The sequence below is a fragment of the Mustela nigripes genome, chromosome 6 (genome assembly GCF_022355385.1).
Source record: "Mustela nigripes isolate SB6536 chromosome 6, MUSNIG.SB6536, whole genome shotgun sequence".
Lineage (NCBI taxonomy): Eukaryota > Metazoa > Chordata > Mammalia > Carnivora > Mustelidae > Mustela > Mustela nigripes.
This window is the reverse complement of record NC_081562.1, coordinates 50138578-50150753: the sequence shown is the minus strand read 5'-3', so window position 1 is coordinate 50150753 and position 12176 is coordinate 50138578. Positions and strand designations below refer to the sequence as shown.

At 38.6% G+C, this 12176-nt stretch overlaps 1 protein-coding gene across 5 annotated transcripts in view; it reads right to left on the bottom strand.

Annotated features, from left to right (window-relative positions):
* Positions 1 to 12176, bottom strand: part of GRIP1 (glutamate receptor interacting protein 1) — a 672623-nt gene that overhangs the window by 137104 nt on the left and 523343 nt on the right. For all 5 annotated transcript variants that reach the window (XM_059402529.1, XM_059402524.1, XM_059402527.1 and 2 more), the window contains 2 exons: positions 11436 to 11581; positions 3856 to 3939 (listed from right to left, as the gene is read on the bottom strand). In XM_059402529.1, the coding sequence (XP_059258512.1) occupies positions 3856 to 3939; positions 11436 to 11581 (230 nt within the window). The remainder of the gene's footprint in view (positions 1 to 3855; positions 3940 to 11435; positions 11582 to 12176) is intronic.

Below are 12176 nucleotides of genomic sequence, written 5' to 3'. Positions count from 1 at the left end.
TTTACATTTGGACACATTGTGGTGTTGGAAGCTTCTTTCTAATTATTCATCTGATACTTCTTCCTTTAGCTTTCATCTCCTGGTCCTTGTTCTATTATTTAGAGCAGTGACACAAAAATGGATGCTCTCTACTCTAAGAAACATTTTCTGAAATTAGGAAACAGTGATCATACACCTGTAAAGTCTCATCTTCTTTAGGCTGGACATCTCCACTTTCTTAACTATTCTGCATCTGACCTGGTTTCTTTATACATTACCATCCTGGCTACCCACCTGGGGGTCCCTGGTTTGCCAGTATCTGAAAAGTATGAATATTAACCATTGAATATTCCATCCCTTTTCTGCATGGTAGAAAAGACTGGCATTTCCCAAACTTGGAACAGGTAGAGAGGTCAACTTAAAGAATCTAGCCCCAAAGAAAAATCAAAAGGCATTCACTGCTCCTGATGAATGCAAGTGCTTCCTTTCTGCTCACTTCTGCTACAAATGATTTATTCAGTCTGGCTGAATGATACGAGCTCCATTTCAGTATCTCATTCTTTCCCTCAGTTTATTGGCTTCTTTCAAAGTTCCTCTTTACTTACAATAGGAAATTCACAACTTCCTCGGAAAAGCATTTTTAAAATGCAAATCATGACAATAAATTACAGCATATGCTTACCCACATTTATATAAATACTATTATGTAATTTCTCTTTGGCAAAGTGATCGTAAAAAGATAGATCTGTTTTCTCCTGAAGGGATGCTGATTTAGAAAAGGATGGGGGGCCAAAGACAGTACGAGACTTCCCATAATTTTGATCTGGTCTACGTTTAAATCCCTAACAGTGAATGCATGGCAAAGGGTGAGATAGCTCTAAATTTCTTGATATGTGGCATTTTATCAGTATTTGAAATAACAACCAAATTTAGCTTATGATTCTCCTAGTTCTAGACATTTGGAGCTGCAAAGCAAAACAGAGACCACTGAGAAACCAGTAGTATTCTCAATTCTAGCTGCATGTTACTCGTCTGGAATGCTTTTTAAAAATATCCATGCTGTATGATCTCCTTGATATGAGGGAGCAGAGATGCAACGTGGGGGGGTTGGGGGGTAGGAAAAGAATAAATGAAACAAGATGGGATCGGGAGGGAGACAGACCATAAGAGACTCTTAATGTCACAAAACAAACTGAGGGTGGCCAGGGGGAGGGGGTTAGGGAGAGGGTGGTGGGGTTATGGACATTGGGGAGGGTATGTACTATGGTGAGTGCTGTGAAGTGTGTAAACCTGGCGATTCACAGACCTGTACCCCTGGGGCTAATAATACATTATATGTTTATAAAAAATTAAAAATAAAAAAAAATGTCCATGCTAGGCCCACAACGCAGACCAAATCTGAATATTGGGCTCCATGTATTAGGCGAGTAGACCCTATCCACAATTTTCTAGCTGAGAATGACGGATAAAGTTTCTTTGCCCAAAGTGAAAAGGAACTTAGTGGCAGTGTGCTTTCCCTATTATTCCAAGCTGTCTTCCGTAGCTTGGTGGCAAGGGCATTAACTCAAATTTAACTCTGCAAATTTCAGACCAGACATCATTTTTCATTCTATAGGTGAAAGGTTCTATTATTTGGGGAGTCAAGGTTTTAGAACCTCTCACAAATAGCATTAGAAATGCAATTCCATTCATCAGGTAGAAGCCCGCTTTATTGTTCTAACACCCATCCTAACTGGTGAAGAAGAAATTCACCCATACGGAATAAAGGTCCTCCATCTGTGATACTGTCCTCCTAATACTGTCCTCTTCCTTCCTGAAAGTCCTGGTGTTCTCACTGAAATAAGTTTAGCTCAAAATCCACTGATGCCATGATGTCTTCTCTGCCTTGATAACATCAACCCACAGTACTTTCTCATTCTGTATGTCTTTTGGGGAAGAATCAGGATTCTGAAGGGAGGGGAGGGGGCCACCTTTTGAGCATAGACGTCTGACCCTTCAGGTGGGCCTCGAACTATTCTGAAAATATAAATGCTTCCTTTGATTCTCCTGAAAAATTGTACAAAATTCCACAAGCTTTTACATTCAACTGATGTACTAAGGGAGTGTTTAAAGCCTACAAAAATGTGGTTTTCATAAACTAAAACTGATTCATTGTTACGAAGGTTTTAAAATCAGTGTAACACTAAGAAGTCTATATCTGCACAAATCTAGGCCACATTCAAGTATTTATTCATTTATTTATTAAGCACCTATGGTGAACCAGATAGTATTCGAGGCTCATCCTAGAAAATGCTTATTCTTCATCTATGTACAGATACTTGAAATTCTTGCAAATGGTGGGATGGGCGTTTTATTGACATTATATTGTCGGTTGTCTTGAGGTGGTTATAGATTTCAAATGCTTCCATTCTTTTTTTGTTCCTAATGATAAATTACTGTTGTTTTAGCTCTTTCATTAGCAATTTGATTTGTTATTGATTAACCATATAGCAACTAGTAATGAATATTTGTACCAGCAGTATTTTTTACTGCAGCTTTTCAATAATTAGGGTTGTAGGCATGTAGTTCAAGTGTGTCATTCTATCATACCTATATTGCAAAAACGGATTTGTATCTACCACCCTCTGAGCCAAAATTACTTCTATACTGACTTTTTATTATATTCTTCTAGTTCCTTTGTGCGGCAATGTGGGAATGGTTAAAGGTAAATGATGAAGGTATAACGCTGCATCTAAAAATAGGAGCTGGTCAGAAAAAGGTAATAATTGCTGGTCTAAATCACTCAGTGAGTTCCACATTTTTCATTTTCTCTATCATTCACTTGGGTACTTTATCAACTTATGTCTTAAATTCACTGGATTATAATTCCCTGCAGATAGGGAGCTGTCTTATGACTCCCTAGTACTCGGCCCTCTGCTTACGCTGACATGCTGACAAGTCCTTAATAAATATATGATTGATTTGCTAGATAACTGGCACGGAATGGAATCTAATGTTTAAAGCTTAGTTATTTAAGACAAGTCTATATAAGTGAACACATTTCTTTTATTCCTTGATGCATGTATGTTTATTAAGATGCTTAGTTAACTTTAACCAATGTTTTAATAATTTGGATAATAATTTGATCTGGTGAAATATAAAATACAATAGGTAAAGACAAAAAAAATCAAGAAATGTGAAATGTTAAAAAAATTCCTTGATGCCTACATAGTTCCCTATTGAAATTTATTGTCACACTAGCAATTACAAGATGTTTATCTGCAGTTTTTAAGGTATGAAACGGCTAATAAGAAAAATAAAATATTGAAAGCCAGAATTACGGCTCAGAATTGATGATTTTATAGACAAGTTGGAGTCACTTGGAATCTTTATTATTAATGTCATTCCATAATAATGTAAATTAAGCTGATGCACATAGGTACTCAGGGATTAGATTATCTTTAATCCACTCTTAGAAAGCTACAATAACAAAATGTATTTCAGGAGAAAATAAAGTTGCTTAATCCTAGTGTATTAAATCAAATCAAGCCATATTCATCAACGTTTTGGACTCGAAGGTAAAAAAAGTATAAAGGGAAAGCAAAACACATGTTGAAATGTGGTTAAATCAGTAGGACGAATGAATTGATAAGGTTTACAAACGGTGACTTCTTGCTCTGTATTAATGGGCTGAAAACAAATCTAGGTTATTTGGATTCCTTGATTCCCACTCATTGTTTTATTTTTTAAAATAATGGTGCAAATATTATAAGGTGACTTTATGCATTAGAAACATCTGTTGTTGTTGTTTGGATGACTTTCTAGTTCACTGCTAATATTTCATTGACAAATCCTCTAAGAATATCAGATAATTCATATTTTCCAGCCACCACCTACCTCGTATTACAAAACCAAAGGTATTGCCTTCTTTATGTAATGTGACCTCCACCGTTCGGAAAATAACACTTGATCCTTGAACAGCTGAATGCCAGGAAGAGAGAGAGAAATGTAAGTCTTAAGTCATAAGAACACATCCATTTTTTTGATGTGGCATAAGACACTACAGATCCTGTTGCAAATTATTTTTATTATGAGTAATCAAGAGGCAATAATTTCTTTTCAAAGACAATGTTAGAAAAAATACTTGGAGTGTCACACAAATACCATAAAATAGTCTGCACAAGGGATTTAGGCTTAGGCCCAAGTGGAGTCAAAGTCATGGGTACTTACTTCTGTCTTATGTAGCCAGCTTGTAGGTAGAACATACAATAATCACAATGTTAAAACTCATATAACAAGAGAGACGATCTTCATATACTCAGTAGAATTATTTCCCCTTCGTAAAATTTAAAACCAATTTTGATTTTGTAAAACTTGAAATAATGTATTTATATTTATTTTTGCAGCTAATACGGGAATTAAAAGTGCTACTCTCAAATTATCATTAACAGATGATGCTGATGCAGGTAGATTTCCTGACATGATGGAAGCATAGCAATTAACAAGGGTAACCCAAATCAAACTTGGAAGGCAAAAAAAAATTTTAAGTATATTCAGAATATTACTGCTGTCTAATAAAATAAAGATTAACTTAATTTTATGTAATACCATCAGGCATATGTTGTGTTTGTCTGCTTATTGCTTCTATTTCACAAAATAAAATTGCATGATCAAGTTGATATATCTAATTAATAATGTATACAGTATAAGGGTGTAAACACAGGGTATAAGTTGCAGGAAGGTATAGTAACTAAATTCTTCTGTGAGATTGTTTTCAGGCAAGTGGTGAGTATTTCTGGTTATATGGCACACCACTGCTGAATTAATAAAAAACAAATTTCTACAAATGAGTATTTCATCATTATGAATACAGGGATGTTTTTATTCAGAAAGACAAAAGAATCTGCAAATAGTAGAATTTGATGGTCTTGGATCCTAATCTTAAATTTGTATAACGATAACTAATTATCTGATGCTGTGTTTATTATCAATGGCACACTTTTTACATTGCTATTAGATCTTGAGAAGTTTATTACATGAAACTACCAACAAAAGGGGAGCCTGGGTGGCTTAGTCAGTTAGGTCTCCAACTCTTGGTTTCAGCTCAGATCATGATCTCATGGGTCGTGGGAGTGAACCCCATGCTGGGTTGGGCGCTCAGCCTGGAACCTCCTTGAGGGTTTCTCCCTCTGCCTCTCCCCACCACCATGTGTGTGCTCTCTCTCTCTCTCTCAAATAAATAAACCTTTAAAAAATAAAAGTATCCACTAGAAATATATGGATAGACTAGATATAGGTATAGAGTCTATAGATAGAATTTAATTGCATCTTTTAAAAGAACATTTCTTACCATTTACAGATTTTAATTTAGCATTAATTACAACTATTTTTAATTATCAGAAATTCTGAATCCTCAAAGGAATAAACATGATTATGAAAAGTACACAGTCAAATTCACAAAACTGCACACAACGGACTGGGATATAAAGTACAACATGAATTTGGATCTGCTGAAAAACAACATAAACCTACAGCTGAACAAATGTTTTGGTATACTGCTGATTTAATTAAATGTCATATTCTTGCTATCAGGGGAATTTTAGTTCATTTTAATCAGCTAGGAATACTACTTTCAAATAGCTAAAACTGTTGAGGTACAGTTTTAATTAAATGAAAAAAAAATTGAGTTCAAACCAAATGTTTTCTTATTTCCATGACCCAATAAGCCACTTGAAGTAATTGGTTAAGAACATGATCTTTTTGTTCTACTGGAACAAATAGAAAGGACAAAAAGATGTGGGGAGAAATAATTAATGAGCATCTACTGTGTGCCAGAGAATTTGCAGCATGGTTTACAAATATTATTTCATTTAATCATTAAATCAACTTTCAATTATATACCACCAAATTTTAATTCTGGACCACCTGTCCTTGTTGGCTGGGTGTCTGTTTTGGGAATGAAAGACACCATAATTTAAATTTTGCTTGAGCTAAATCTTGCTGACCACAAAATCTTACAATCAAATCTAGAGTCAATAGAAAGACTTTTAGGATTATCTACAGCTTTAGATTATCCACACTCTTGCTGTTCATCATTTACAAAACTAAATGTGAATGTTGATTATATTTTTATATTTTTATTTTTTATTTATTTTTTTAAAGATTTTATTTATTTATTTGACAGAGAGAAATCACAAGTAGATGGAGAGGCAGGCAGAGAGAGAGAGAGGGAAGCAGGCTCCCTGCCGAGCAGAGAGCCCGATGCGGGACTCGATCCCAAAACCCTGAGATCACGACCCGAGCCGAAGGCAGCGGCTTAACCCACTGAGCCACCCAGGCGCCCCTGATTATATTTTTATATACTTCATGAAATAGATTTGGTCTTCATAATTTTTGTTTGCATGGCTAGATCTTGGTGACTGGGTTTGCATATTCAGTAGCTGGACACCCTATATTGCCACATGAATTGTATTCGTTACTTCACATTTGCATATGTGGACATATGGACATATCGATATAATCTAAGTAAGGGTCTTCCCCAAAGAATGAAATCCAGTACATAAAAGGGTTAGATTGAAATGAATTTTGCCATGCAAAAATTGTTGTATTGTTGTCCCTTGTTTCCATCTGTGAAATTGTATTATTTTACTATGGCAGATAAGATTTTTCTAAATTAGATACTACTCCCCGCCTCCTCAACCTCTACCTCAACAGCAGATAGAAGTTGGATACTTTGCCTCCTCATTATCTCACTGTGTTGGCCTTCTGTGTGACTTGCTTTGGGCAATAGGATGTTAAGAGATGTAAAAAAAGGTTGAGAAGGTGCTCAGGTAGCTGGGCTTGTCCTGTTTTTCCTTCACCATTGTCATATGTGGAGGAAGAGCTTTCCCTGGGTAGCTTCTGCTTCCTCACACTATTTCTGGGATGAACTACACGGAGGGGACCTGAGACGGCTTCCCCAGCTCCCCATCATCATCTTCATCATCGTTATCATCAATTACCTGTCTCTCTTAGAACTGGAATTGAGAAGTAAGGAGGCCATCTCAGGGACATGTTTTTTTGTTTGTTTGTTTTAAAGATTATTTATTTATTTATTTGACCCAGAGAGACACAGCGAAAGAGGGAACACAAGCAGGGGGAGTGGGAGAGGGAGAACTAGGCTCCTCACTGAGCAGGGAGCCCGATGTAGGGCTCGATCCCAGGACCCTGGGATTGTGACCTGAGCTGAAGACAGACACTTAACGAGTGAGCCACCCAGACACCCCTCAGGGACATGTTTTAACACGTTTATTTGAATTAAAGAAGTCCCTTTTCTGAGGGAAAGCTAGTCTGATTTAGCTGATGGTGTAACAGTGAGGCCTGCCTTTGCCAGTCAGATGCCGTGGTGGACGTATTCCATAAAATAAATGAAGCAAATGTGTAGCACCAAGTTCTGACTGGAAACACCATTTAAAGACATATAAATATTATGCCAGAAACTACATCCTCTCCAATTATTTAAGCTCATGATAAGGAATGTTAAGTGCCAACTAAAAAAAATGAATGACAATTATGTAATATTTCAAAACCCTTTAAGGGTTTGTCACTATAAAATATGAAGGCACTGCTCCAGACCAAGTTTAATACAAAAATACCTAAGATATGGATTGGTAATAGCCCCTCTAAATACAAAACACCACATAATTTTTAAGTCAAAAAGAACTTCAGAGCTCATGTAGGTCCACCATTCCTTTCTCAGAAAAAATCTGAATGTAAAACAGGTAAGTGGTTTACACAAGGTCCAACTTCCATTTCTTCTCTGTCAGATCACATACACACAGACACATGCACACGCGTATCCTTCCTCCACTTCCTTCTGGACTCTGGGGGTAGCTGAGCCTCAAATTGCAGATTCCTGAGAGAGCTTCCAGTCTCGGCCTCCGGCGGCTTATCTCTTGGCAATCAGCTCTCTCCCCAGGTTTTCCCGGCAGTGGCCTGCTCCTGCTAGCTGTCTGCGCTCAGGGAAGGGGCTGCTTATTAATCCCTTCAACCTCCCTGAACTCAAAGATCTTATTAATTTATCCAAATATAATAGAGACAGAGATAATCCGCAGAGGATACATCTCCTCCATCTGATTTCTACCATTGTAGTCACACTTTTGTTTTTTTTAAAATATCTTTTCCCCTTTTCTCATCAGCTTTCATGCATGAGGAAGGACAAGCTGGTATCATCACCAAGTTATGATGGTTTTCAATCCCTGCATATGTCTGATCCCTACTCTCTCCACTTTAACTTTACTAAAGCTGTATTTATTCAGGATGTCACTTCACTTTTGGAAAATTGTAACACCCTTTGGACTTACAGCCTCTTACCTATTCTCCATTTGGCTCCCTAAAATGATAATTCTAAAAACTCAAATATGATGATGATGATCCTTGGCTTTCAAAGCCGTTAAAGACTCCTTATCGCCCACCTGCTAGTATCCAAGCTCCACCAATACGGCTTCCAAGGCCCTCCACCATTTTGTTCCCATTTATCTTGCTGGTCTCGTCCTCCTCCTGGTCTTCGCTTTCCCTTTGTGCTTCAGCAACTCCAGTGTGTCGTTCTGTGTTCTTACTTCCTTGCTGTACCCTCTGCCTAAAATGTTCCTTTTCTTGGTGGACCTGCTGAACCTCCTTCAAATCCTCTGAAACTCCTAGTTCTAGATAACCCCTAACTTGGCAAATCTCTATTCCTGGACTTATCCCTGGACAGCTATTCTAAGAATTCTTTTTAGGAAGAGGTTGTGTTTTATTGATATTTTATATCCCCAATGGAATAAAAATGGTTAATCAAAGAGCATTCGCTCTAGATATCTGGATTCTCTTAACTCCTTGGTGATGGTCTGAGATAGTGATTTCAAAACAAATGGACTCTTTTGAAGTTCAAGAAAACAGTACTTGAGTGTAATCATGGCTAATCATGGTAATGATGGCTGACAGGCACTAAGGCTTGCTAAGTGCACGGTGATGATCTAAATACATGATAACAGCCTTGAATTCCTATCAAAATCCTATATTTATGATAGCCATTTTACAGGTGAGAAACGGAAGGCTAGGAGAACTTAAATAACAAAGCTAGAAAGGGGAAAACTGACATTTAACCAGTGACATAGTCTAAGTTCTCAATGCTCGATTCTACTGCTTATTCTTGCTGAAGATGAAAAATGGTATAGCAAGGTTTCTGAACACAGACTTCAGTGGATTTTATTATAAAAATACCATTGCATTTTCGGTGTTGGATTTTATGTTAAGAATAAAAACTCATGATTGGTCATATAATACTCAATCCTCGAGTGCTTTCATCTGGTCCCAAAGCTTCAAATACTTCTATGTTCCCATTACTCGAAATGTACATTTCCAGCTCAGATCTTCCTTCCAAACTCCTAACCCCAACTCTAGTTCTTTTCTTGACATTGCCTTTCTGCACGTCAAGTAGACACCTCCACGGTAACATTTCAAACAATGAACTTCTGATCTTCTCCTCACAAATCAGCTCTGCCCACATTCTTGCCCACCCCCAACTAATGGCAACCCCAGCTTCTCGTTACTCAGGCTTAAAATCTCAGGTGGTCCTTGACTGCTCTATTTCTGCACAACCAACATCAAATCTATCCAGAAATCCTGTTAGCTCTACCTTCAATGTGATCAAGAATGTACCTGCTTTTTCCCTACCTCTGCCTCCGTCTCTCACCTGGACCACTGTAACAGCCCCCCAACTGGCCTCCCAGGGTCTCCCATTGCCACTGCAGTGTCTTCTCAACACAGCAGCCAGAGGAAGCCCTTGAAAATAGACATCAGATCAGGACCCTCCTTTGCCCCAAATCATACAATGCCTTCCCCTAACACTCAGAGCAAAACTTAAGGTCCTCCCGGTGACCTACAGATACACCCCATCCTTTATATTTCTGATCCCCTCGCCTAAGTTTTCTTCTTTCTTCTTTCTTTTGCTCTAGCCCAGTCACGCTTAACGTTTCTACGACAACCCCAATATATTTCTGCCTTGGATCTCAGCACTGACTGTTCCTCTTTCTGCAGTCCTCTTCCCTCAGAAATGCACACAGCTATGTTTCTCACCTCCTTTGAGTCATTGGTTAGTGTCTCTCTCTCTCAGTGACGCTGTTCCTAAGCACCCCATTCAAAATGGCAATCTCACCCCCCTCCCAGCATTCCCAATCCTTCTCCCGACTCTGTAGTGCCGATCATACTATCTTGTTTCCTTCCTATTGTGATCCTGTTTTGTTATCTGTCTTCCTCCATCAGAATGTACAGAGCGGAGGCTGCATTGTAGCAAATGCTCAAGAAGATACTGCTGAACAAATGAGCTATTATCCGTTATTAATATTCAACTTGAGTTCTCACCGGGAGAGAAAAGCAAAGAGCTTTCTTAGGGTAGCGTTCGTATTAGTAACATTAACAGGAGAGAAGGTGCTAGAACAGCCCAGCTCAAATGCAGGACGGCAGTAACACAGAGCATATGTATATATATCACCGTGAATAAACGTATGGACTTTGGAGTCAGGGAGCCTGGGTTCACATCATGACTTGGCTGCCTATATATTTGGGAGAGATACTTAACTTAAGCCTCCGTAAAATGAGAATAATAATAATAATAACAATGCCTGTCTTGTAGTACTGATTGATTTGTGTATTTGTTATTACTTTTTATGTATTTATTATTTATTTATTTATTTCTATTTTTATGAAATCAGACACTGTTCTCATTGCTTTACAAACACTAACTCACTTTATCCTCATGACAGATCCATGGGTAGGAACGAGTGTTATGCCCATTACCCAGATATGGGAACTGTGACACAGAAAGCCTTAGCAACTTTCTCAAAGGCATGCAGTTAAAGGTGAAGCTGGGGTTCAAGGCTGGCTATTAGACCCCAAAGTTCAGCACGGCTATGCTGACTCCCCTTATGATGAGGATTAAGGGTATCCGTGCAAGTCAGGTTTCTTATTGTGCTGGAGACTTAGTAAGTCCTGAAAATGTGTGGTTCTATTACTATTATTGTTACTGGATAATAATGAGTTTCCAATCTATTTTCATGGTTCAGAAATTAACATTGCTATAGAAGAATCAACATAAAACACATTAAACATGCTTTTCCTAACCCTGGTCACTAAACACAAAGCCTGGATGGAAATGAATGCACAGAACTTATAAATATGTTGACTGTTCATGAAAGTAGCTTAAATGGCAAATATGATGCACACAGATCACCTTAATGAAACACAAATCCTACATAATTTTATTGTTATCCGTGCTCTTTTTAATTCTTCCGGAGCGGGCTACACATTTATCAATTCAAATAATTTCTAAATACCAAGAAACCCCACTCTGTCATTCATGTACGGAGACAATGTTGGCCAAAGGAGGGGAGCAGAATGGAGAACCCATTGTTTTAGGCAAAAACGTGGCCCTGTTCTGCCCCGGAGTCGCGATTACTTACAGACTGGCGGCAGCTCATACTCGACTTCAAGAACCACTCTTTCGCCGACGTTCTTCAGCAAGCTGATGATCTCATCATGGCGGAATTTGGCCAGGTTGATCCCATTCACTGCTTTGATGTAGTCCCCCACATCCAGCTGGTCACTTCTGCAATACAGGGAATGTCGCTTCAGCGGACCCGTCCTCTCTACAGGCCTATATTTTCCACGTTCCCTTCGTGAAAATGCACCCAAGCCCCCAAGGCCCATGTGGCAGGAGCCCCTGCCTTCTAGGGTGCGGCTGTCCCCTCTCCCCGCCCCCAGCCCCAGGAGTAGGAGTACAGCTAAAGGTGGATGAGAGATTCAGCGATCCCTCCCCTGCTGACCGGGATACTTTGAAAGCCCTCTACAGCATCTGCTGTGGTCTCCAATTTTTTCCTAACCCATTGCATCTTTGATTTTTAAAGACACAAAATAAAGAGGTTTCTGGTTGCTGTTTGGTTGCTCTGCCTGTAAAGAGTTGGTTCTCTAGGAACAGAGTATCCAGATCCCGGCACACCAGGGATAAAAGGGACTTTTTCTTCCTTTTTATCTCTATCATTTTGCTGCCGGCCTCCTGGACATTTCCTAGCTCTCAAGATCTTCCCTGGGAGTTTGCTGAGGGCTAAGGAAAGGGTCAGCTTCTTTTGCTACTTATTGCTTACAGCAGGATGAAAGAAAGAAAGAAAGAAAGAAAGAAAGAAAGAAAGAAAGAAAGAAAGAAA